This window comes from Megascapheus bottae, chromosome 22 (assembly GCF_031878675.1).
Source record: "Megascapheus bottae isolate mThoBot1 chromosome 22, mThoBot2.hap1, whole genome shotgun sequence".
Classification (NCBI taxonomy): Eukaryota; Metazoa; Chordata; class Mammalia; order Rodentia; family Geomyidae; genus Megascapheus; species Megascapheus bottae.
This window is the reverse complement of record NC_143530.1, coordinates 12,574,950-12,602,678: the sequence shown is the minus strand read 5'-3', so window position 1 is coordinate 12,602,678 and position 27,729 is coordinate 12,574,950. Positions and strand designations below refer to the sequence as shown.

General features: G+C 43.7%; 1 protein-coding gene across 1 annotated transcript in view; it reads right to left on the bottom strand.

Moving 5' to 3' along the window:
* Nudt3 (nudix hydrolase 3) overlaps nucleotides 1–27,396 on the bottom strand; it is a 42,299-nt gene extending 14,903 nt beyond the window's left edge. The window contains exons 1-2 of the mRNA XM_090355854.1: nucleotides 26,979–27,396; nucleotides 3,935–4,045 (exon numbers count right to left, since the gene is read on the bottom strand). Of these exons, the coding sequence (XP_090211980.1) occupies nucleotides 3,935–4,045; nucleotides 26,979–27,077 (210 nt within the window). The 5' untranslated portion in view covers nucleotides 27,078–27,396. The remainder of the gene's footprint in view (nucleotides 1–3,934; nucleotides 4,046–26,978) is intronic.
* Between the last annotated feature and the right edge of the window lie 333 nt (nucleotides 27,397–27,729).

The window sequence follows — 27,729 nt, the reverse complement described above, 5'->3', positions numbered from 1 at the left end:
CTGATTTACTTATAAGCTCGAAAGTTAACACCAGAGATTGTGGGATTCATTCTGTCCTCTAAAAATGTCTCACCCAGCTTCTATTTTCAGTTATGATATGCTTTCTCTGCTCAAGAGAAATAACAAAACTTTTAATTTCTTTTGCTGTGTTTTTGAGACATTCGGAGGAGGAGGAGGAGGAGGAGGAGGAGGAGGAGGAGGAGGAGGAGGAGGAGGAGGAGGAGGAGGAAAAGAAAAGAAAAAAGAAAAAAAAAGGTAGTAGAATAAAGACACCAGGGCCGGGAATGCAGCTTAGAGGTACAGTGCTTATCGAGCATGCCTAAAGCCCTAGGTTCGATTCCTCAGTACCACATAAACAGAAAATGCTAGAAATGATGCTGTGGCTCAAATGGTAGAGTGCTAGCCTTGAGCAAAAGAAGGTCAGGGACAGTTCGTAGGTCTTGAGTTCAAGCTCCAGGAAGGACCCCCTAACCCCCCCCCCAAAAAAAAAACAAAAGCATTCATGTTAGGTGAACAACTTTAGTGACTTTTATAAATTAGTACTATGTACCTTAAAAAAAAGAGAAACTATGAACATAACATGATTATATGCAGTGTATGAAGAGACAGGATGATTCTAACATCTATAATGCTGTGTCCAAACAAGCTAAAAATACAACCTATTACACCAAGTAAAAATACAGACAGTGGGGCCGGGAGTTTGGCCTAGTGGTTAAAGTGCTTGCCTAGCATGCATGAAGATCCTTAAATTTCAGCCTACAGAGTAGATAGGATTACAGGTGTGAGCCACCAGCCACTGCTTGGGATTCTTAACTATATCAACAGAATCTAATTTGATTTATTAAGAGAAGGATTTACTAAGGGATAAAAACAGCATAGAGAGGGCTGGGAGTGTGGTCTAGTGGTAAGAGTGCTTACCTACCATGCATGAAGACCTGGGTTTGATTCCGGGGTCCACATACATAGAAATAGCCAGAAATGGTGCTGTGGCTCAAGTGATCAGGCTCTAGCCTTGAGAAAGCCCAAGGACAGTGCTTAGGCCCTGCACTCAAGCCCCAGTACTGGCAAAAAATAAAAATAAAAATAAAAATAAAAATAAATAAATAAAGCCCCAAGCTAAAAATAATAATAATAATAATAATAATAATAATAATAATAATAATAATAATAAAAAAAACAGGGCCAGGAGTTTGGCATAGTGGTAGAGTGCTTGTCTAGCATGCATAAAGACCGATGTTCGATTCCTCAATACCACATGCATTAAAAAAAGTTGAAAAAGGTCCTGTGGCGCAAGTGGTAGAGAACTAGCCTTGAGAAAGCCCAAGGACAGTGGTCAGGCCCTGAGTTTTAGCCACAGGACTGGCAAAAAATGTATAAAGAAAATTAAAAAAAAAACAAAAACAAAAAACAGTTTACAGACTCATTAAGGGAGCTGAAGAAACAGACCGAAGGCCAAAAACAAGTCTCCCAAATGCACAGAAGACCTGAGCTGCCAAGGGAGCTGCTGCCTTGAGGTGGGTCAGGAACCTACCAAATATGAGCCACCAGCCAAATGAGGAAGTGGATATTACAGCTGCCAAATCCAGAACTGTATCTCCTCTGTCAAAATGTGTGTCACCCAAATGAATGGCTAGCTCCCCTCCGAACCTGCCCTTGCTTCTCTCCTTGTTACTATAACTAAAGCAGTTTGTGTAGGCTCAGGGCATGACTCAACTGGCAAAGTACCTGCTTAGCAAAAAACAAACTAATCTCGCCTCAGTTTGAGCAAGAGAAGTAGTACCAGACAAAAAAAAAAAAAAAAAAAAAAAGAAAGAAAGAAAAAAGCAGTAATCTTACCTGCCCAGGCTGGTGTAAAACTCAAGATCCTCTTATCTTTCAAATACTGGGATTACAGGTGTGTACCACTATAACCAACTCCATACAGTACTTTCTGTTGGTCCATCTATTCTAAAAGTCTGGGAAAAGCCTTTTTTGGCAAGGTTCTGAGGAGAGCATCACGTTCAAAATGGATATGGAAACAGTCTATCTACAGTTCAGTCCTCAAAGAGCACTTCTATCTGTAGCTCCATAAAGAAGAATTTTCAGAACATTATTTTGTTTGCAAGCAATACTCAAATATAGCAGATTCTCAAAACTTCTAAAAAGGACGGGAGTGTGGCCTAGTGGTGGAGTGCTCACCTAGCATACACGAAGCCCAGGGTTCAATTCCTGGGAGCCACATACACAGAAAAAACTGGAAGTGGCACTGTGGCTCAAGTGGCAGAGTGCTGGCCTTAAGCAAAATGTATCCAAGGACAGTGCTTAGGCCCTGAGTTCAACTCCATAACTGGCAAAAAATAAAAACAAACAAAACCTTCTAAAAAGCCTACTAAAACCAGATTCTAGTAGTCTGGTATGCTGATTCACAAAACACAAAGGAAAACAGCCAAGTGCCAGTGCCTCACTGCCTATAATTGTAGCTACTCTGGAGGCTGAGATCTGAGGATCAAGGTTCAAAGCTAGTCAAGGCAGAAAAGTCTACAAGACTATCTCCATAATACTCATTAAAAAGCCATACTAGATGTGAAAAAGTATAGCAGTGAAGCCCACTGGACACTGATGAAAGTAAACTATACACGGAGAACTATACATGAAACATATAGAAATGGAGGAATGGACCAGAAGAGAGTGAAGGGAGACAGTGTACTCATTTCCTGATTCATGTAATTGCAATCCTGCTGTACATCATCACCTTGATAACAATAAAGTACAGGGGTATCAACATTTGAGAAGTAATGTATCCACTACCTGACAAATGTAACTGTAACCACTCTATACATTACCCCACAATAAAATACAATAATAATTTAAAAAAAAGACAAAGTATGGATGTGGTTCAAGTGGTAGAGTGTATCTGGATAAGTAGGCTTAGCAAGTACAGGCCCTGATTTCAAACCCTGATAATAGCAAAATAAAATAAAACAACAAAGCAAAATAAATACCAGATTTTTTTTTTTTTTAGGAGGGGGAAGGATTGATCATGGGGCTTGGATCTGGGCGCTGTCCCTGAGCTCTTCAGCTCAAGGCTAGCATTCTACCACTTGAGCCACAGTACCACTTATGGTTTTCTGGTGGTTAATTGGAGATAAGACTTGCAGGCATGGTGGTGGCTCATGCTTGTAATCCTATCTGCTTAGGAGGCTAAGATCTGAGGATCAAGGTTCAAAGCCAGCCTGGGCACAAAAGGACCTGAAACTCCTATCTCCAATTAACCTCTAGGAAATGGGAAGTGGGGCTTGACTCAAGGGTAGGGCAGTAGCTTTGAGTTGAAGAGCTCAAGGACAGCACCCAGGTAGAGGCCAAGCCCAATGACACCTTCCCCCCCCAAAAAAAATAGTTCATGGACTTTCATGCTGGGCTGGCTTTGAACAGTGATCCTCAGATTTCTGCCTCCTGAGTAGCTAGGATTACAGGCATGAGCCACTAGCCCCTAGCTTGCTCCTCTTATTTCTTAGAGCTGATACTGATCTTTTGCCTCAGGTACAAAGGCAGGTTGGAAAAGATCTTTGGGAAGTTACTACTATCAGGTAGTATTAGATACTTTCTTCCCACATAGAAAGCCTGATAAACAGAACCAAGTAACAACCCATTGCTCTCTTTAACAAGAAGACATAACTCATACCTATGGTCCTAGGAACTCAGGAGGGCTGAGTTATGAGGATCCCTGTTCAAAGCCAGCCCAGACAGGAAAGTCCCAGAGATTCTTATCTCCAATTAACCACCAAGAAACAGAAGTAGAGTTGTGACTTAAAGTGTTGAGCTCTAGCTTGAGCAGAAGAGCTCAGGGATGACGCCCAGGGCCAAAAAAAAAAAAATGTGGTGATACATAGACACATAGAAAGGACGGATTCAAGGTTACAAGGTGCAGTCATGGCCTTTTTTTCTCCATACATACCTCCTCACAGACTTCACGAACTGCTGCCACACTTGGCTCCTCCTCAGGTTCCATGCCTCCTCCAGGGACAATCCATCGATCTGGATGGCGACTACTGCTCACAAGCAGCACCTGAAGACACAGAGGTAACACTGTAGGTTAAACATTAAAATGACATAGTCGTCTAAATTCAGAGTTTAAGCAGCCCTTAGAACACCTACCCAACAAGATGACAGAAAGACCAAAAACCACAACAGTTCCTGATGAGTCTGTAAATGCAGAAAGAGCTGACCAGAAGGAAACCACCGGGCAGTAGCTGTTGCCACAGTCCAACATTTTCCCTCCAAGGTTCTCATTCCAGTGGGTCCCAGTTCCTGCACCATTAGAGGGCCACAGGCCACTACATCCTAAGCTCTCGGTGTATGTACACTGGGAACCCAGGGCTCTCATCCACAAGAGAAGTACAAAAATATCCTTTATCTCCTTCAACTACAACACTTACAAGAAATGGGGGTGGAGGGGCCAGGACTTTGGCCTAGTGGTTAAAGTGCTTGCCTAGCATGCATGAAGACCTCAGTACCACATACATAGAAAAAAGCCAAAAGTGGTGCTGAGGCTCAAGTGGTAGAGCTCTAGCCTTGAGAAAGTCCAAGGACAGTGCTCAGGCCCTGAGCTCAAGCCCAGGACTGGCCAAAAAAAAAAAAAAAAAAGAAATGGGGGGGAAAGTCTATATCAAAATATAGTTTGACTAATAAAGGTTAAAAAAAAAGTAAACAAAAACCATAAGCCAAATGCTAGTGGTAAATACCTGCAATCATGGCTATTCAGGAAGCTAAAATCTGAGGATCAAGGGCTTGAAAGCAGCCTAGGTAGGAAAGTCCAATCTTCTTATCTCTAATTAATCACTACCTCACCACAACAAAATAAAAACACACCAAAACAAATTGAAAGTGGAGCTGTGACTCAAAGTGGTAGAGTGTTAGCCTTGAGCAAAAAAAAACTAAGGATCGTGCCCAAGCCTTGGGTTAAAGCCCCAGCATACCCCCCACCCCCCACCCAAAAAAAAAAGGCTAAAAAGACAGGTTTATTAATTCAAACTTGACCAGTATTCTGGTGTTAGTTGAAATAAAAGTTTATAATTTCTCTATAGGTCTAATTTCCTTTCCTTACCTTCTCTCTGGAAAGACTATTCCCATTTTAAGGGAGATGTGTTTCAGATACTTTAGGTTGAAGTTCTGAAAGTAATTTACACCACTGAAAACCTGATTTACCAGTGACACAGCATAGTCATATTGTTAGTTTGTAAAGAATGTACACAGTAATACACCTAATGTGATCCTGTTTCCAATAGTAGAAGGTCCTGGTATTCAACAGCCCTTCAGTACTGCCATTACTACCAGAGAGCTTTGTAATATCCTGGTGGCATAAAGGATGCCTGCCCTTGGAATGAACCAAACATTCCATGCACTTCCAAATACCTTGCTATGCTCTGCAAATGGCTGTTCTCATCACCTATGTGTATCGTCTTTAAAAAAGTTAAGACTACACCAGGCACTGGTGGTTCATGCCTGTAATCCTAGCTCCTCAAGAGGCTGACATCTGAGGATTGCAGTTCCAAGCCAGCTAGGACAGCAAAGACAGTGAGACACTCATCTCCAATTAAGCACTAAAAAAGCTGGAAGTGGAGCTGTGACTCAAATGGTACAGCACTAGCACTGAGCACAAAAAGCTCAGGTGATAGCGCCCATACCCTAAGTTCAGCCATAAACTGCCTTATTTTTACCTCACCCAGGCCTAGAGCTGTAAGAATGCACTGAAAAATCCCTTCTCACTATGAATACGCTAATTTTGCAAGCCACACACTCAATACAGTCCTGAAAAAAAAAATTCATACAGAAGGTATTCATTATAAAACAAAGGCAGGTATTGTACTCCCAAAGTAGCTTCATAATTAAGCACATTTCAACCTACTTTAAAATGTTAAACACAATGTATGATATTTTTGACATTTTGAAAGAAATCAGCATACAAATTCAAAAAAAACAACATCAGACTTTTACCTTTACAGTTTCCAAATGAGATTGTTTAAAAAACAAATCTCAAAATCCCTTTCAACATTAACAGTCTATTATTCTGTAATTTCATAGTGTAGTGCCGAGAACTGTGACTCCTAATTCTTGTGCTCAGGGCTTGAGCACTATCCTTGGTTTTTGTTTGTTTGTTTTCCTCAAGGCTAGAACCCTACCACTTGACCCACAGCACCACTTCTGGCTCTTTCTATGTATGTGGTACCGATGAATTGAGCCCAGGTCTTTGTGTATTCTAGGCAAGCACTATTTCACTAGGCCAAACTCCTGGCCATTAATTCTATTTTTTTTTAAGTTTATTTTTTCACTCCTAAATAAATCATACTATATATTCAGAAAGTACAAAAGAGGGACCAGGCACTAGGCACTAAAGAACGGAGATTCTTATCTCCAATTAATCACCAGAAAATCAGAAGTAGTACTGTGGCTCAAGGGGTAGGGTGGTAGCCTTGAGCTGAAGAGCTCAGGGACAATGCTCAGGCATAGTTCAAGCGCCATGACCCACAAAAATAATAGATATATATATATATATATAAAATAAATTATGGGGCTGGGAGTTTTGCCTAGTGGTTAAAGTGCTTGCCTAGTATGCACGAAGACCCAGGTTCGATTCCTTGGTACCACATAAATACAAAAAAGCCGGAAGTGGTGCTGAGGCTCAAGTGGTAGAGCTCTAGCCTTGAGAAAGTCCAAGGACAGTGCTCAGGCCCTGAGCTCAAGCCCAGGACTGGCAAAAAAAATAAAAAAATAAATTATGTCCTCTTCTATTAATCCCAATCATACAGTCCCATTGTTTCACGTAAATCATAGATATATCAATACTGAATAGTTTCCTATTACTTTATTTGTTCATTTTTTTGCTAGTCCTGGGGCTTGAACTCAGGGTCTGGGCACTGTCCCTGAGCTTCTTCTGCTCAAGGCTAAAAGGCCAACACTCTACCACTTAAGCTACAATTCCACTTCTGGTTTAGTATTACTTTGTTTTAATATACATACTTACTTAGATAAAAGTAGAGTAGGAAGTTTCAATGTTAATTAATAGTGGACTAAATCGGCCAGAGTTCAAAGCAGTGGTAGCTATCTCTCAAAGTGAAGACTGGATGACCTTATCTGTACACTTGGGGTCACATAGCAAAGAAGCCAAGCTCAGTCCTCTTTGTGTTTACTTTTTTTTGGTGGTCCTGGGGCTTGCCTAGCTACTCAGAAGACAGACACAGAGGATTATTGTTTCATGCTAGGGCAGATAGAAAAGTCCACAAAATTCCAGCTCTAAAATAATTAGCTAGGGCAGGGAGCATAGTCTATTGGTTGAGTGCTCACCTAGCATGCACAAAGCCCTGGGTTCTATTCCTCAGTACCACATACACAGAAAAAGCCAGAAGTGGTGCTGTGGCTCATGTGGTAGAGCACTAGCCTTGAGCAAAATGTGTCCAAGGGCAGTGCCCAGGCCCTGAGTTCAAGGCCCAGAACTGGCCAAAAAAAAAAAAAATCAGCAAAAAGATGGATTGAAGGCATGACTCATGGTAGAATTCCATCCAAACAAGCAAGCTGAATGGGTATGAGGCCATGAGTTCTAACTCTAATAGAGGAAAAATCAGACTTGAACTTTAGATCTGACTGTAAACCTATGTTCTTTCCACCACCCAATGTGACTCCTTTAGTTGCTGTAATTCATGATAGTCCTAGGAATTTCCATCTGAATGGAGAGATTACACTTGTAGTTTCTATTCTACAGCACAGGGGTTCTAATAGAATAAATTAAGGAAGCATGTTCAGTGCATATGATTAAGCACAATACCCAAATCAGCATGGATCTAGACATGCCTCTACTTTTTCTGGATGACCAAGAGCTGACTGCCATTCATACTGAGAGGCTGCAGATATGCCAGCAGTCATGCCTACATTCACTGGGACTATTCCAGGCTCCCAGATTCACAGCTGAGCTACAGGAAGATAAAAGAGCTACTTCAATCCCTCTGAAAGTTAATTTTGATCCTGATTATTTCCAATCTACTGGAACTTAGTAACTTTTTTCTTTCTTTTTTTTTTGCTAGTTCTGGGCTTGAGCTCAGGGCCTGAGCACTGTCCTTGGACTTTCTCAAGGCTAGAGCTCTACCACTTGAGCTTCAACACCACTTGCGGTTTTTCTATGTATGTAGTACCGAGAAATTGAACCCAGCTCTTCATGCATGCTAAGTAAGCACTCTACCACTAGGCCAAAATCCTGGCCCCTGGAACTTAGTAACTTGTAATACAGGAAGGAAATTACACAAAGAAGATTTCTAAAAATTAAAAATAACTGAAAGGAAAGAAAAATATAAAGGGCAAAAAACTCTTCTACCCACAGCTGTGAAAAATAACTGAACTTCCACCCCAGTCTATGAAGAGGAGTAAGGGTAGTAGACTTGTATTTTAAGGATAAGGAGCAAACTCAGCAGTTATGGGAGATTAGGGAGTCTTGGTAGTGTTGTAGAAGTGGATCCAAAATAGAAGCATTAAACACAGTTCTGGTTCACACTTTTTTTTTGGGGGGGGGGGCCATTGTCACTGAGCCCTTCAGCTCAAGGCTACTGTACGCCTTGAGCCATGGCACCACTTCCAGTTTTCCTGTGGTTAACTGCACATAAGAGTCTCACGGACTTTATTATACAGGCTGGCTTTGAACCACAATCCTCAGATCTCAGCCTCCTGAGTAGCTGGGATTACAGGCATGAGTCAACCATGCCCCGCTATAATTGCATTTTTATAATTTTCACATGTCCTGTTCAAAATTAATCTAGCTATCAATCTTGTCTTTAGAAATGCCAAAGGTTCCTCCTATCCTAACCATCATCAGAGTACAGTACTAATTTTGACAATACCCAGCAACCTAATAGTTTTTGCTCCCACTGCTCATCTTCCCTCCCCCTGCATCACTGTCTACAGCCAAAAGGGACTTCCTCTATATTCCATATTTTGTTTGTGGAACGGTGTGATGATGGTACAGCTTAAAAATAGCTGAAAGGACAGGCCAGAAGTATGGCCCAGTGGTAGAGTGCTTGCCTACCATGCATAATGTCCTGGGTTCGATTCCTCTGTACCACATACAAAGAAAAAGCCAGAAGCGGTGCTGTGGCTCAAGAGGTAGAGTACTAGCCTTGAGAGGTCAAGGACAGTGGCGAGGCCCTGAGTTCCAACCCAGGACTGGCAAAAAAAAATATATAAGAATAAAATAAAATATAATAAAAACAAACAACAACAAAAACAACTGCTAGATCATCATTACAGCATACCAGGAGAACATTCAAAAAAAAAGAAAAAACATGAAAGGCTGAATGATCTATTATTCTTCCCTACAAACAACTGTGTGCCTATTAAGACAATACTGCAGAGGACAAACGATCAGCAAGAGGCATTTACAAACTCTTAATTTATAACCTAGTGGCCTTCTGAGGGGATGCATACCAAATTTGCTGTAGAGGTGTGAAAATCTTTATAATTGAAAAATGAACAATAAAATGGCCTTCAAAAAGTAGGCCCCATTTTGGGGGGAGGGGGGGCAGACATTTTTAAATCTGTCAAAAGAATAGCTATGTTTCTGCCAGATTAGGCTTCTTCCCACAATACACATGCACTGGTGCCAAGATTCGTGATCTGTCACAGTTAGTGATGACAAGAGAACAAGAAATATTGCTAGCTGGTAGAGATTACAGCTCTATAATTGTAGTACAGCCTCTCATTCCACCAGTTTGGTTTTCTTACATGCTCTGAGCCCCTTTTAGAAATACATTTTTGCTTAATTTTTTTCCATTCTATTTAACTCCTTTTTGTAGATTTGTCAGAACAAATGCAAGGATTCAAAATAATAATACCAAAATGATACATGATAGAAGAAAAGTTCATCGAGAGCTATACATGGCTCAAGCCTGTAAGCCTAGTTACTCAGGATTACTCTTGAGAGCAGGAAGATCAAGACTCAAAGCCAACTCACAGGCATTGAAGTCCTCCAGACTCTTTTTCCCATTTGCCAGAAAAATGTTAGACTAGAGGTATGGATCAAGTGGTAAAGAGGCAGCCATGAGGGAAAAAACTGAGCAAGAGTGTAAGGCCCAGACAAGTACTGATATCTCATACCCATAATCTCAACTACACAGGATGCTAAGATCTGAGAATTAAGGTTGAAAGTCAGCCCAGGCAGAAAAATCTGGGAGGGAGCTGTGGCTTAAGTAGTGGAATTGTAGATTAAATGGTAGAGCACGAAGTAAGACAGAGAGGTACATAAGTTTAAGACCATGCACACTCACATGCAAAACAGTGGTGCCTTAAGTTAAAACCCTGACAGGAGGGTGGGGTAGGGGAGTTCATTAAGGACAAAGACTTACAGAGCAAGAGCTGTGTCATAGAATGAGCAGGACAGTGGCTCACGCCTGTAATCCTAGCTACTCAGGAGGCTGAAATCTGAGGATCAAGGTTCAAAGCCAGCCGGGGCACAAAAAGACCTGAGACTCATATCTCCAATTAACCTCTAGAAAACGGGAAGAGGAGCTTGAAGGGTAGGATGGTAGCCTTGAGCTGAAGAGCTCAGGGACAGTGCCCGGGCCAAGTTCAAGCCCCATGACCGACAAAAAAAAAAAGTATGTCTTTCCACGGTTCACTAATCACTCCCACAGCAGCTGTGGACACAAAGGTCACCATCACAACACACTTCCCTGGTACACTTCACTCACTTTCTACCTGGCAGCATTGTGGAGGTTAACATATTCCTCAAAACCTTTGTATGAAAAAAAAGCAAAACTCTTCCACTACACTTCCATTTTTTCCTGTCTCCCAAGAATATCTTTAACACACAACTACAGTGTCACCCATCTGCCCACAACATCACTACTTTACTTCACTCCATCCCACTGCTACCACAGCTCTCACTTCCAGAATAGCAGTCCCCAAACCATTTTCTCTGGAAAGAAGCCCAAAGTTCATTCTGCATGTTACCCTCACACAGACCTTTCCTGTGAAGAACAATTATGGCTGCCCAACATGAGATCAACCCAAAGTCCCCATCTTTAAATCAAGACACTAGGCCCTCAACTTCTTCCCTGCTGGTATCTTCCATATTCTTATTGACCTGTCATGACAGTAGCCCCAACCCACACTCAAATGTTCTGGGTGTCATGTTAAACTCAGTCTTATACTCAGCCATGCTAGGTTCTCTTCCCCTAACACATGTTGACCCCTCTTTTCTACCTAACTTCATCTTACCCATTTCATAAAACCCAAGATTGTGTACTTAAATACTATGCCTCTAAAATGAAGTACAGCCCAGGATGTGGCCTAGTAGTAAAGTGCATGCCTAGCATGCATGAAGGCCCTGGGTTCGAGTCCTCAGTTACATGCATAGAAAAGGCTAGAAGTAGAGTTGTGACTACTCAAGTAGTAGAGTGGTAGCCTTGAGCAAAGGATCAGCAACAATGCCCAGGCCTTGAGGACTGGCTAGATAAATAAAATGAAATACACTAGGCCTGGAGTTTGGCCTAGTGGTAGAGTGCTTGCCTAGCATACACAAAGACCCAGAATTCAATTCCTCAGTACCACATACATAGAAAAAGCTGGAAGTGGTACTGTGGCTCAAGTGGTAGAGCTCTATCCCAAGGACTGGCAAAAACAAAACAAAAAACAAAAAACAAAACCAAAAGTACCTCTAAAGCACAGCCTCTTTTACATTTTCTCTAATTACCTATATACTTTAAGTTCTTACTCTTTTTTTTCCTTCTCTTTCCTCCCCTCCCCTCCCTGTACCTCTTCCCCCCCAGTCCTGGGGCTTGAGTTCAGGGCCTGGGCATTGTCCCTGAGCTTCTTTTCTTTTGTTCAAGGCTAGCACTCTACCACTTCAGCCACAGTGAGACTTCTAGCTTTTTCTGTTTATATGATATTAAGGAATCGAACCTAGGGCTTCATGCATACTAGGCAAGCACTCTTCTACCAAGCCACATTCCCAGCCCCTCTTTAATTTATCTGGCTCTACATTAGACACTTGTCCAACTGAAATGAACTGGCTGAAAGTAATTTAATCAGTTCATAAATTTAGAAAAGCATTCTTGCTAGGCGCTGGTGGCTCACACCTGTAATCCTAGCTACTCATGAGGCTGAGATTTGAGGCTTACGATTCAAAGCCAGCCTGGGAACGAAAGTCTTTGAGAACTTTTTTTTTTTTTTTTTTTTTTTTTTGCCAGTCCTGGCTTGAGCTCAGGGCCTGAGCACTGACCTTGGACTTTCTCAAGGCTAAAGCTCTACCACTTGAGCCTCAGCACCACTTTGGACTTTTTTCTATGTATGTGGTACCAAGGAATCAAACCTGGGTCTTTGTGCATGCTAGGCAAGCACGCTACCACTAGGCCAAACTCCCAGCCGTCTTTGAGACTCTTAACCACCAGAAAACCAGAAGTGACACTGTGTCTAAAGTGGTAGAACACTGAGAGTGCTGGCCTTGAGCTGAAGAGCTCAAGCCCAGAAAGAAAGAAAAGAAAGAGAGAGAGAGAGGGGGGGGGGGGGAAGAGACAGAGAGTGACAGGGAGGGAGGGAGGGAAGGAGGGAGGGAGGGGAGAGGGAGGAGAGAGTGAGGGGAGAGGGAGGGAGGGAGGAGAAAGAAAAGCATTCCTCCTGGAAAGTAGGGAACAGGTCCAGTTTAAAACAACATGACTGTACCTAGAATAGTGCCTTACATAAAGGACTCAATCTGTTCTTGTAAACTAAGAATTTAAATGTAGTCTATAAACAGCACCCAAGGCTGGGCACACCTATAATTCTAGCTACTTGGGATGCTGAGATCTGAGAATCAAGATTCAAAGCCAGAAGAGGCACAAAAGAACAAAAGAAAGAACCAGGGACTCTTATCTCCAACTAACCTCTAGCAAAAATGTGAAGTGGGGCTTGGCTAGAGGGCAGGTTGGTAGCCTTGAGCTGAAGAGCTCAAGGACAGCGCCCAGGCCAAGTTCAAGCCCCATGACACACACACACACAAAAAAAGCATCATAGGTCAGTATAGCCTAGTGGTAGAGTGCTTGCCTAGCATGCCCTGGGGTCGATTCCTTGGTACCATATACTCAGAAAAAGCCAGAACTAGTGCTGTGGTTCAAGAGGCAGGGCACTAGCCTTGAGCAAAAATTGTTCAAGGACAGTGCTCAGGCCCTGAGTTCCCCATGACACCCCCCCCTCCCCCAAAAAAATCCTAGCTGGTGTGATGGCTTATGCTTGTAATCCTGGAAAGCTCAAGGACAGTGTTCAGGCGCCGAGTTCAAGCTCCAGGACTAGCAAAATAAATAAATAAATAAATAAATGCATAAATAAATAATGGAAAACTGGTGCTCAAGGTATTAGCCTTGAGCAAAAGGGTTCAGGGACTACACATAGGTCCAAACAAATCCACATATCCCTCTAGGATATGACTATGGTTGTATTTCATGAAAATAACAGTTACATCTATATTAATGTGACTGAATTACTTAATGACTCTGAGTTCAAGCCCCAGTACCAGGATACCAAAGCAAAGCAAAGCAAAGCAAAATAAGAAAAGCAAAATAAGAAAAGAAGGGGTGGGGGGAGGGAAAGGGGAACAAAAACATGAGAAGGGGTATCAATGTGTGTGAAGTAATGTTCCTTCTATCTGGTGAATATAACTGTAGCCCCTCTGTTAATTACAATAAAAAAAAGAGAAGGAAAATTGATTCTATTGCCCTCCATTTCCAAATTTCTTACTCTAATATTAATTACCTTCAAAATCCAGATATTACATATATTGTTGGTTATGAACCACTTCCAAAAATCATTAAAGTAGTAACTAATGCTTGATTGTAGTTTATTTATGCATTAGTCAAAAGTTCTAGGATATGCTGGGTGCCAGTAGCTCATGCTTATAATTCTAGTTACTCAGAAGGCAAGAGATCTGAGGATCACCATTCAAAGCTAGTCTGGGCAGAAAAGTCCCTGTTACACTCTTATCTCCAATTAACCACACAAAAACTAGAAGTGGCACTGAGGCTAAAAATAACTACCCTTGGGCCAGTAGTAGAGTACTCATCTAGCATGCACAAAGCCCTGGGGGTCGATTCCTCAGTACCACATGCACAGAAAAAGCCAGAAGTGGTGCTGTGGCTCAGGCAGAGTGCTAACACTGCAAAACAAAGCAAGCAAACAAACAACACAACAACAAATGGCTGGCCAGGCTCAGAGGCTCACACTGTAATCCTAGCTACTCAGGGGGCTGAGATCTGAGGATCAAGGTTCAAAGCCAGCCCCGGCACAAGGCACAAAAGGACCTGAGACTCTTATCTCCAAATAACCTCCAAAAAACATGAAGTGGGGCTTGGCTCAAGGGTAGGGAGGTAGCCTTAAGCTGAATTGCTCAGGGGCAGTGCCAAGGCCAAGTTCAAGCCCCAGAACACCAAAAAAAAGAGCTCAAGGGACAGTGTCTAGGCCCTGAATTCAATGGGAAGTGGCTCTCTGGCTCCAGGGGTAGGGCAGTAGCCTTGAGTTGAAGAGCTCAGGTACAGCACCCAGGCCCAGAGTTGAAGCCCCACAACCAACATCCCCCCTAAAATAAAAAAAAAAAGGTTCAGGATATGTACAAAGTAAAAATCATTTAAGTTATTTGTCTTTAGTAATAACTGAACGCACAACTAGGCTGGAAAACTAGAAATAAAAAGTAAATATATGGGACCGGAAGTTTAGCCTAGTGGTAGAGTGCTTGCCTAGCATGCACGAAGACCGGGGTTCGATTCCTCAGTACCACATACATGGGGTGGGGAGCCAGAAGTGCTGCTGAGGCTCAAGTGGTAGAGCTCTAAGCCTTGAGAAAGTCCAAGGACAGTGCTCAGTCAGTCCCTGAGCTCAAGCCCAGGACTGGCAAAAAAAAAAAAAAAAAAAAAGTAAATATATATATGAATATATATTACATATAAAAGACTTGGAGAACTATTTATGTATCAATTACCCAACACAAATCCTTCTAGATTAGAGTTGGAGGCATGGCTCAGTTAGTAGGGTGCCTGACAATGAGTGTAAGCATCAGATTGTGAGTGCAAGTCACAGCCTCAGATTAGAAAAAAAAAAAAAACAAAAAATGGCAAAGATCCAACTCAATGACCACAAAGAATTCTGAGTATCCTACTATAGTATTTTCCAATAAGATTCAAAACAGGAAGGGAGAGTAACAGAGGCAGTGAGATTGAGTGGAATATGTTGTAAACATGCATAGATATATAACAATGAAATCCCTCTCTATATAACTAATATAAACTAATAACATTGATAAAAATTCAGAACAGATTTATAGCATAAAATACACACAACTTGGAACTGAGCTGATATTCAAGATTAAAGGACACCCTCCAAGACACTGAAAATATGCAAATATTCAAAGAGGAGAAAGAAGTCTCAGGAATGTATTTATCAGCATGCTGGTAGACACTAGCTTCAATATGCTTTGGCTATCAGTTTCTCATTAGATAAGAACTTGAAAGGGGGAATGACTACACATCATCCATATATTTAACAAACAATACTCAGCATCCCCACATTTTGGAGACCCAGAAGTGAATCAAGCAGATAAACAGACAAAAATCTTTTTCCTCAAACAGCATGCATTCTAATAAAGAAAATAAGCAAAAAAACAAATGCATACATAATATATCTGCTGGTAATATGTGCTCCTAAGAAAGACATCACAGATTAGTGTCTGATTTACCACACTGATCAGGGAGACCTATATGATACAATGGCAATTCAGCAAAGACATTACATGAAGGATAACCACACAGACAAGAAGAGGAGGAAAACAGCACAGAGGCTAGGGTGGCTAGAAGAGAGGGGTGAGTAAGAGAGAGAGTTGGAAGAATGACATCAGCCATGGCAGGGCCTAACTGGTCACAGTTAAGACTTTGGATTTGCTCTGCAAGTGTCATGATTTGACTTCTGCATTGAAGAATCATTCTAGCAGCAGCTGTGGTAGAAAAGACTATTAGTACAGGCAGAAGTTGGAAGGCCTATTAGCTGGCAAGAGTCCAACCTGGTAATAGTCCAGGTAACAGGCAAAAATGGGCAAAGCTAGAATAGCACAGTAGAGGGTGAAAAGCTATGCTTAGAGTTGGGATTTCTGCCAGAGTGCATGTGGGTATGAGAAAGGGAAAAGTCAAGGATGATTCCAAGGTTTCTAACCCAAGGAAAGGACATCGTATGAGGAAGAAATTCTTTTCCTGAAAGTATAGACTTTTTATTGCAAGAAATGAGGTTTTTGTTTTTTTTTTCTTTCTTGCCAGTCCTGGGCTTAAGCTCAGGGCCTGAGCACTGTCCTTGGACTTTCTCAAGGCTAGAGCTCTACCACTTGAGCCTCAGCACCACTTCTGGCTTTTTTCTATATATGTGGTACCAAGGAATTGAACCCGGGTCTTCATGCATGCTAGGCAGGCACTCTACCATTAGGCCAAACTCCCAGCCCAGGTTTTGTTTTTTTTATTTTTTGCTAGTCCTAGGGCTTGAAGTCAAGGCCTGGGTGCTGTCCCTGATCTCCTCTTGCTCGAGGCTAGTACTATACCACTAAAGCCACAGGACAAGTCTGGCTTTTTCTGTGATAAATTGAAGAGAACTGTCTAAATGAGGCCAGGAGCATGGCCTACTGGTACAGTGCTTACCTAGCATGCACAAAGCCCTGGGTTCAAATTATTGGTACCACACACACAGAAAAAGCCAGAATGTGGTGCTGTGGCTCAAGTGGCAAAGTGCTAGCCTTGAAAATTCAGTTTAAGGGCTGGGAGTGGCAGAGTGAGTAGAGAGAGTGTTCAATATGTGTTAAGCTCTTGATTCAATCTCCCCCCAAAAATAAAAATAAAAAATCAGTTGGGGGGCTGGAATGTGGCTTAGTGGTAGAGTGCTTATCTAACAAGTATGACGCCCTAGCTTCAATTCCTCAGTACGACATACACAGAAAAAGCTGGAAGTAGTACTGAAGCTCAGGAGGTAGAGTGCTAGTCTTAAGCAAAGAAAAAGAAGTGGCTAGTGGGGATCTGACAAACACCACGTTTACCTTGAAAAGTGACTTCAGCTAATGGTAATAGAAGAAAGTGCCTAGATGGAATGAATTCAGAAGGTAAGAGGAAATATCAGCCTTGATAATGGAAACAGAAAATATAAATAAGTCTGGTGAAAAGAAGGCATCAAGAGAACTTTTCTGTCGGGCACTGGTGGCTCATGCTTGTAATCCTAGCAACTCAGGAGGTTGAGATCTGAGGATGGGGGTTCAAAACCAGCCTGGGGACTAAAGTACATGCCCGCCCGCCCGCCTGCCTGCCTGCCTGCCTGCCTGCCTTCCTTCCTTCCTTCCTTCCTTCCTTTCTTTCTTTCTCCAATCCTGGGGCTTTAATTGGGGCCTAGACACTATTTGAGCTTTCTTAAGACTAGCACTCTACCACCTGAGACACAGCACCATTTCTGGCTTTTTCTGTGTATTTGGTACCAAGGAATCATGCTAGGCAAGCACTCTACCACTAGGTAACACTCTCAGCCCCTCATATGTTTCTTAAGATGGGAGAAATAAACTTTTTGTTCTAGTATAAAGGGGATAATGCAGGAAAGATAGGATACTTACAGAAATGCACTGACTATGTAGACAAAAAGGATGGACATGGGCAAAGGTGTTAGTTTTATGAGGGACTACAGAAAGTAGTCCATAGTATTGCTTTGAAAAAACCTATTCTGGGGGCCAGGAGTTTGGCCTAGTGGTTAAAGTGCTTACCTAGCATGCACGAAGACCTAGGTTCAATTCCTTGGTACCACATATATAGAAAATAGTCAGAAGTGGTGCTGAGGCTCAAGTGGTAGAGCTCTAGCCTTGAGAAAGTCCAAGGAGAGTGCTCAGGCCCTGGGCTCAAGTCCAGGACTGGCAAAAAAAAAAACCTATGCTGGGTTTAATGGTAGAGTGCTTGGCTATCATGCATGAATGCATGAAGCCTTGGGTTCCATTCCTTAGTACCACATAAACAGAAAAAAAAAAAAAAAAGCCAGAAGTGGCTCTGTGGCTCAACTGGTAGAGTACCAGCTTTGAACACAGAGAGGATCAGGCATAGAAACTAGGCCCTGAGTTCAAGCCCCAGAACTAGCAAAAAAAAAAAAAAAAAGAACAGCAGAAATGTCCAATCACTACACCAAGCATTGTGATCTTATAGAGAAATGTAATACTGGACAATGAACAAGACTCGCACCAAGAACTCCACCCAGCCAGGCACCTACTTGAAACCACTTGTCATGGTTAGTGCCACTGGGATTGCCACCTGAGCCTTACTCCCTTCTCTAGAGCCTGCTGGAAGGGGCTGTCTACAGTGACGTACTTCTAGCTACTCCACTGGGGCATTTTAGAGACAAACACTCAGGCCACCAGAGTCTATGCCCACTGAGAATCTCTGGTGTCGCTCTTCTCTCCATCCAACCTGGTGAGCTCAAGGATCTGAAAAAATAAGAAAAAGGTTCCTCTTTGCTTAAGAGATACAAGGCTTCCAGTAGAAAACTCAATAAACAAAACAAACACCCAGGGTGTTAAGTTTTTAAAAGTTTTATCCTCTTTTTTTTTTTTGCCAGTCCTAGGCTTGAACTCAGGGCCTAAGCAGTATCCTTGGGTTTTTTCTTCAAGGCTAGAACTCTGCTACTTGGGCCACAGCACCACTTCTGGCATTTTTTTCTATGCATGTGGTACCCAGGAATCGAACCTAGGTCTTCATGCATCTACCACTAGGCAAAACTCCCTAATGTACAAGGCAATTTAAATGAGACAAACTTAGTATCCATTTTTCCCCTTCATTTAAAGTAAGACTCTTTAGGAATGTCTTTGATTTACCTAGGCATTGTGATGTCATCTGGTATCTATTTTGCATCACTGAGCTTCCTTTGTTCCTTTTTTTTTTTTTTTTTGCCAATCCTAGGGCATGGAATCAGGGCCTGGGCACTGTCAAGGCTAGCGCTCTGCCACTTGAGCCCCAGTGCTACTTCCTGCTTTTTCTATGTATGTGGTACCAAGGAATTGAACTCAAGGTTGGTGCAATCACTCTACCACTAGGCTACACTTCTAGCCTCTTTCTTTCTTTTCTTTCTTGACACAAATAACACACTATAAGCATATGTGACATTTATGTGTCTGTGTCCTTTCAACCACACAGACAGGTTCTTGCTAACTCTGATGGGGAAGGAAAAGGGAAGGTATCTCTATGAGATCTGACATTAAATAAATATAGACATTTGATAATTACTTGGTGGTGGTGACAATGCCATTTTACCCCTAAGAGAATGTCTTGCAGGGAGGATCTTTCAGTGACTCTCCATTATATGTTTGTGACATTAGGTTTCAGATAATCAAGTGTCTAATTGGGGCTTGAATTCAGGGCCTGGGAATTGTCCCTCAGCTTCTTTTGCTCAAGGTTAGCTTATTTAAATGGTACTAAGGAATCAAACCCAGGGCTTCATGCATGCAATGCAAGCACTCTACCACTAAGCCACATTCCCAGCCCAAATAGACTATGCAACCTTTTGTTTGTTTGTTTTTCCATTCTAGGGTTTGAACTCAGGGCCTTACGCCTGACTAGCTACTCCACCAGTGCTACATCACTGAGCTTTCTAAAAGTATTTCACATTTCTAGATACTTTAACTGTATAAATCACTCCTTCAGGGGTGGGAGTTTGGCCTAGTGGTAGAGCGCTTGCCTAGCGTGTGCAAAGACCCAGGTTCGATTCCTCCACTACCACATACATAGAAAAAGCTGGAAATGGTGCTGTGGCTCAAGTGGTAGAACTTTAGCCTTAAGAAAGTCCAAGGAGGGCCGGGAGTTTGGCCTAGTGTTAGCGTGCTTGCCTAGCACGCACGAAGACCTGGGTTCGATTCCTCGGTACCACATATATAGAGAAAAGCCAGAAATGGTGCTGAGGCTCAAGTGGTAGAGCTCTAGCCTTGAGAAAGTCCAAGGACAGTGCTCAGGCCCTGAGCTCAAGCCCAGGACTGGCAAAAAAAAGAAAGGAAGTCCAAGGACAGTGCTCAGGCCCTGAGCTAAAGTCCAGGACTGGCAAAAAAAAAAAAAAAGAAAGTCCAAGGATAGTGCTCAGGCCATGAGTTCAAGCCCCAGGACTACCAAAAAAAAAAAAAATCACTCCTTCAACAAGGGAGGATACAAAGCAGTCAGTCCTATGTTCCTCACTTCAACATAGACTCCTAGAAACAACTGGAGTAGGGGAAAAAGGAACTGTCTCAAAAGTACTATAAGAAGACCAACACTGATGGGGCCGGGAGTTCGGCCTAGTGGTAGGGTGCTTGCCTAGCATGCACGAAGACCCGGGTTCAGTTCCTCGGTACCACATACATAGAAAAAAGCCGGAAATGGTGCTGAGGCTCAGTGGTAGAGCTCTACCCTTGAGAAAGTCCAAGGACAGTGCTCAGGCCCTGTGCTCAAGCCCAGGACTGGCAAAAAAAAAAAAAAAAAAAACATGACAAAGCTCAATGTCATATTATCCAACGAAGAATTTTTTAAAATCTTACAAATTCCATTATTCTGTTTAAGATAAAGTATCAATTCAAAGTCTGGCACTAAGGTTTGAACTTAGGGCTCTTCACCTGCTAAGCAGGCATTCTTCTACTTGAGCCTTTCCATTAATCACTTATTTACTTTATATTTGTTGGGAGGCTAGTCCTTGGGCTTGAACTCACTGCTCCTGAGCATCTTTTGCTCAAGACTACACAGCCCTACTTGTAGCTTTTCTAGTGATTAATTGGAGATAAGAACAAGATGCCAATGGCTCAGACCTAAAAATCCTAGCTACTCAGGAAGCTGAGAGCTAAGGATCATGGTTCCAAGCCAGCCCAGGCAGGTAAGTCCCCATGAGACCTTTTACATTTTTAACATTGCTTTTCCAGTCTTTTCCACTTTGCTAATCCATATAATTGAGCAACAGTTTCTTTTAGTGGCTCGCACTTGTAGTCTTTCTAAAGTATTCTATTTTACTTTTATTTTATTTTCTGCCAGTTCTGGGGCTTGACCTCCAGGCCTGAGCACTCAGGCAAGCACTCTGCCACTTGAGCCACAGCACTACTTCCAGCTTTTCTATGTATGTGGTACTAAGGAATCGAACCCCAGTCCTCAAGTGTGCGAGAGAAGCACTCTGCCACTAGGCCAAATTCCCAGCCTTCTAAATCATTTAAAATACTACTTACTAAACTATCCTTTTGAACTCAAGTACAGAATTAGGATGCAGAAAGGCAACAAGCACAATGAACATGAACAGATAGAGGAATAAAAACAAGTGACTCTTTGTAATCACAAATTCAGCTTTTGGAAGGCCATTGTTGCTGTATAGCAGAGAGAAGCCTACTGAGTAACAGCAGACATTTGCTGCACCAAAATGGCTAAAGTGGGCATTAGCTAAGAAGCTGCCCATGGTGTACAGGAGGTTCAGAGTACATTGATAGATACATTAGTTATTCAAATATCTATAATTTAAAGATTTTAATTTATAAGAATATTAATAAGCCAGGAACCAGTGGCTCACGTCTATAATCCTAGCTACTACTCAGGAGCCTGAGATCTGGCTCAAGTCTTCCTAGGAAGAAAAGTCTGTAAGATTGCATCTCCAAGGTGTGGCACAACTGGTGAAGCAACAGCCATGAGCAAGAAAGTAAAACAAGAACTTGAGCTGGGTGCCAGTGGTTCATGCCTGTAATCCTAGCTACTCGGGAGGCTGAGAAGCACAGGCACAAAAGTCCATGAAATTCATCTCCAATTAACTATCAAAAAACCAGAAGTGGTGCTATGGCTCCACATGGTGGAGCATTATCCTTGAGCTAAAGAGCTCAGGGACAGTGCCCAGGCCCAGAGTTCAAGCCCCATGACCCAAAAATAAAAACAAAAAAACCCACAAGAGACTGAAGCCTTAAATTTAAGTCTCAGTCAGGTGCTAGTATGCTGGTGGTTCAAGCTCAAGTCAAGATTAAGAGGACTGCAATTTCACGTCAGTCAGCACACAAAAAAGCTAGACCCTATCTAAAAAAAGTAATCAGAGCAGCCAGGAGTTTGGCCTAGTGGTAGAGTGCTTGCCTAGTATGCACAAAGACCTAGGTTCAATTCCTTGCCTATCACGTACATAGAAAAGCCAGAAGTGAGCTGGGTGAGGTAGCTCACTCCTGTAATCCTAGTTACTCAGGAGATCTGAGGATTACAGTTCAAAACCAGGCTGGGCACTAAAGTCCCTGAGACGCTTATCTCCAATTAACCACTGGAAAACTGGAAGGGGCCCTGTGGCTCAAGGGGGTTAGGGTGGTGGTAGCCTTGAGCTGAAGAGCTCAGGGACAGCGCCCAGGCCCAGAATTCTAACCCCATGACTGAACAAAAAAGAAAGAAAGAAAGAAAGAAAGAAAGAAAGAAAGAAAGAAAGAAAGAAAGAAAGAAAGAAAGGCAGGAAGGAAGGCAGGAAGGAAGACAGGCAGGCAGGCAGGCAGGCAGGCAGGCAGACAGAACAGCCATAAGCGGTGCTGTGTGGCTCAAGTGGTAGAAAAGTGAGGCAAGCCCAAGGACAGTGCTCAGGCCCTGAGTTCAGTCCCTAGGACTGCCAAAAAAAAAAAATCAGGGCAAAGGCTTTGCATGGCTCAAGTGGTAGAGTACTTACTTAGCAAGTACAAAACTCTGTGTTCAAATCCTTAGTAGTGGGGGAAAAAAGTTAGTTACAGCAGAACTCGCATGTTGGAGGAAGGGGGTCTTGTTAATTTTAGTTTATGAACATGAAAAACAGCCACAAGTTTGGAAGAAAAAGAATTCACTTCCACCATGTTGTTGGAGCCCCACAAAACTCTAGGCTCCCTCCATGTCTATTTCCTTTGTACTTGTAGCAGAGAACCTAGCACTCAATGAGGCTAAAATTCTGGCTCTTCTCATTGCTAGACAGTAAATAGCTTTCCAGGCTGAAAAGGCAGAATGCTAGGAAATTTTCTTCATGGTCAATTATCATCTCAACAGTTTTATCTCTTTCTCCCCATTGTTTCTTGATACTGGTTAAATTTACAAATCAAGGTCTTGTTTATACTTACTTTACTACTTTATTACACCAATAATATTCTCTAAATGAATCTATTTTGATTAAAGTCATTAATACCTACTAAAATATATCAAACTGGAGCCGGGAGTTTGACCTAGTGATGAAGTGCTTGTCTTGCATGCATGAAAACCACGGTTTGAATGCTCAGTACCACATATGTAGAAAAGTCAGAAGTGGTGCTATGGCTCAAGTGGTAGAACACTAGCCCTGAGGAAAAAACCCAAGGACAGCGGTCAGGCCCTGAGTTCAAGCCCTGGGACTGGCAAAAAGAAATAAATAAAATTTTAAAAATAAAACTGGAGGCCGGGAGTTTGGACTAGTGGTTAAAGTGCTTGCCTAGCATGCATGAAGACCCAGGTTCGATTCCTCGGTACCACATACATAGAAAAAAGCCGGAAGTGGTGCTGAGGCTCAAGTGGTAGAGCTCTAGCCTTGAGAAAGTCCAAGGACAGTGCTCAGGCCCTGAGCTCAAGCCCAGGACTGGTGGAAAAAATAAAAAATAAAAAAAATAAATAAAACTGGAGCCGGGTGCAGTAGCTCATGCCTATAATACTAGCTACTCAGGTGGCTGAGATCTGCCACCAGGGCACTAAAGACCATGAGGCTCTTCAATTAATCAACAGAAATGGGGAAGTGGGGCTGTGGCTCAAGGGACAAGGCAGGGCAGTAGCCTTGAGCTGAAGAGCTCAGGGACAGCACCCAGGCACCCAGGCCCCAGAGTTCAAGCCCCAAGACCCACCAAAAAAAAAACTAGTTGAATGTCCTGGTGAGTTTGAATTTCATTTTCCCACAATGTACATTAGTTTTTTTTTTTCCCACAAAGTACATTGGTTCTTCCAATCTCTAGCAGCTCTATTGAGAACAAGAAAAAGTTCTCCTGGAACTAACAAATTACTTCCCTTCCAACACAATTATATAATCTGAGAGTTGAATAGCACCCTAGAAATTATTTTGTAGTACAAAAATCACTTCCAGTAAGGGAACCTGAACTAAAACTACCCTGGATAGAGATAAATGCTTTTTAAAATCCCACACAACAGAGTGCCACACCCATAGGAGGCTTGTGTAATTGAACTGAAAAGTCTAAAATCAGCCCACTTCATTAATTTTCTTGTTCTTCCCAGGCTTTTGTTGTAACACCCACTGAATCTATAATTAAAGATTTACATGATTTTTCTGTTCATTAACCAATATTCAAAAAGAGCTGCACAAAAGGAAACTTCATAATCAGGCAAATGCTTTAATCCACTAAAGAAACCTTTTAACAGTTTAAAATTTTAAGCTTCTAAAGTGCAAGTCATAGGACTGGTTCAACTTATACAGGGCTGTTGGGTAGCTGAAACTGGAAAGCAATTCTACAACTATTATTTTCAGTACACCATAAAACTTTGTTTTTTGTCGGTCCTGAGATTTGAACTCTGGGCCTAGATACTGTCCCTGAGCTCTTCAGCTCAAAGCTACTGTCCTACCCTTGGAGCCTCGGCCCCACTTCCTGTTTTTCTAGTGATTAATTGGAGATAAGAGTCTCAAGGACTTTAGTGCTGGCTGGCTTTGAACCAGGATTCTCAGATCTCAGGCTTTGAGTAGCTAGGGGTACAAGCATGAGTCACAGCGCCAGGCACCATAAAACTTTTAACAAAAAAGTAAATGAAGGGCCAGGAGTTTGGCCTAGTGGTTAAAGTGCTTGCCTAGCATGCATGAAGACCCGGGTTCGATTCCTCGGTACCACATACATAGAAAAAAGCCGGAAGTGGTGCTGGAGCTCAAGTGGTAGAGCTCTAGCCTTGAGAAAGTCCAAGGACAGTGCTCAGGCCCTGAGCTCAAGCCCAGGACTGGCCAAAAAAAAAAAAAAGTAAATGAAGCCGGGAGTTTGGCCTAGTGGTAGAGTGCTTGTCTAGCATGCATGAAGACCAAGGTTCGATTCCTCGGTACCATATACAGAGAAAAAAGCTGGAAGGGGTGCTGTGTCTCAAGTGGTAGAACTCTAGCCTTGAGAAAGCCCAAGGACAGTGCTCAGAACCTGAGCTCAAGCCCAGGACTAGCACACACACACAAAAAAAGTAAATCAAGGGGCTGGGAATGTAGCTTGGCAGTAGAATGCTTGCCTAGCATGCATGAAAGCCCTAGGTTCCATTCCTGAGCACCACCTAAACAGAAAAAGTCAAAAGTGGCACTGTGGCTCAAATGATAAAGTTTTAGCCTTCAGCAAAAAAAGCTCAGGGACAGTGCCCAGGCCTTAAGTTCAAGCCCCAGGACTGCCTCCCTCTTCCCCCACCCATTAAAAAAATGAAATTAAGTCTTCATTTGCTTATCGTCTTTATAGGGTCCCAATTTAATCAAAATACATGTTTTCAAATTCTAGTATTTTTTAAGTCTTGCATCATTCATACAACTAAATTATACATCATGCTACTTATAATTGGGGTGTTCACAGATTTAACCATAGTAATGTATAGTAAAACATGTTATTATGCTAATTTGATTTTCCACCAGTTAACAGCCTGTGATCCCATCTGATTTCCCATAATATGACATAATAAAGAATAAAGCCTCCAAAATAGTTAACACTACCAATAATGGTATCTTACCCAAGCATGCATTCCAAATAGTTCAAAATTTATTGCAGGTCCCTGGCTCAGTAACACTATGGTCCGGTATCTCTTTGGGGACTTTTATAATAAACACATGGACACAAAGTATGCATTTCCAAACTTCTCCTGTTTTGGTGAAGAGGGACATACATGCCATCCTTCAAACAGCACAACTGGTGCTTCACTAATTTCTCCAGACAATAATTTAACTCCCCACTTCCTTTTAAATATCTCTGGACAGCAGCTCCTAGCAGCCCATCTGTCCTTTTCATCACAGCTTTTCATAACTAACGGGTCAAGTTCCTTTCCCCTATTTCAACACAAGCACTGTACTGCAGGCCCTGCCACCAAGCCCACTGCTAAATGCCATAATATAACAGATTGAATTTCACTGTCCTTCATTGTTTCCAGGCTAACTGCCATTTTACCACCATACACACGAGAGAAATGTGTTCCCACAGGCATCTTATGAATTTCCAAAGCAGCTATTCTTTGTGGATTTGCAAAGCATATGCCTTCTCTAAAAAAATCCCTTCATCACCACAGAAACAGCTTGGGGAAGCTGAGATTCCTCCCCCTTCCCCCACGCCTTTCAAGTTATCCTAAGGAAACAAACCAAAAAAACAAAAAAAATACGAAGAATTACAAGAAGAAAGAAAGGCAGATTCTAAAACATTTCTCTACTTTCCTAGCACGTTTAATCCTACATGCCTTCCTATATAGGGCATCCGAGAAAAGATCTTAAATCTCACTTTAGGCTCTTTTCCAATTAAAATGAAAAGAAACCAGAGTCCACAAAAGTCATTTTTTGTCAAATGTCCTTTCTTCTTGGGCCACATCGTTAAGAACGACACAGCGCACTGTAAAAAAAAAACACAAAACCGAGACCTAAACAGCTGGTGCGCTGCTCCCCCTCCACCCCCGGCCTCACGGACCCACGATCCCGGCACATCCCATCCGGGCCTGGGCACCGGACCTTTCTCGGCCACAAAGGCCGGCCTGCGCCTCGTGCACCGCGGCCTCCGCACGCACGTGCGGCGCTGCCGGGCGCGGAGCTGCCGGGCCCGGAGCAAAAAGACTCGGGGTCCCCGGTCCACCGCCCTCCCGGGGTGCCAGGCGGCCGGCCCCGAGGGCACCCCGCTCCCACCCACACTTCCCGCGGCCCCGCCGCCCTTTCTCCTCCCCCCCCACCCCGTTCCTCGCCTCGGGAAACCCCGCCGGAACTGGACGGGGGCCGAAGCGGGGCCGACCCGCCACCCCACCCCGCGCCCCGGCCCCGGCCCCCGGCGCCCGGCCCCTCACCTCCTCCTCACTCTCGCTACGGAAACACAGGCACGCGGCCCGCTTCTTGTAGCCGTCGCCGTCATAGGTGCGGGTCTGGTTCGACTTGAGCTTCATCATCGTCCGGGCCCGGCTTCGGGGAGCGCCGCGGGGTCGCAGAGTCGAGGGGTGGGGAGCCTGGTCGGGGCGGCCGCGCACGCGCGCAGCACCCGCGGGCCGGCCGAGGAAGGCGAGGACGGGGGACAGCGCCGCTTCTCCGCTACACCGCGCCGCCGCTCGCTGGCCGCGGTCGCCTCATTCCCGCCGGCCCAAGTCTCGCGCCTCCGCCACCGCCGTCACCACCGCCGTCGCCGCGGCTGCCACGGCCGCCGCCGCCCCCTCGGCCGCCGCCACCTCCGACGACGATCGCGCCGCCATCTTGGGCGCGCTGCGTCAGCGGCGTAAAGGCCGCCGCCGCGGACGGGCGGGCGGCGCCGGACGCTCTCGGCGTAAGCGCGGTTCGGGAATCTCGCCCTCCTAGCCCGCGAGGCGTAAAACGAACGCCTGGGAGGAAGAGGGCCGCGCGGCTGCGGGCGGCGGCTACGCGGGAGGCGTGGGAGAAGGGCCCGGGGGCGGGGGGGACGCGCGGCGACGCGGGGACGGCCCGGCCGGCCCGCCTGGCCCAGGGTCACGGCTCCGGGGCTCGGGGCCCTGCCGGCCCGTCGAGGAGGCGTCGCGCTGAGGGAAAGGCTGCGGCAGGAGACGGGGCGCCCCGCGGGCTCTGGGTCCGGGG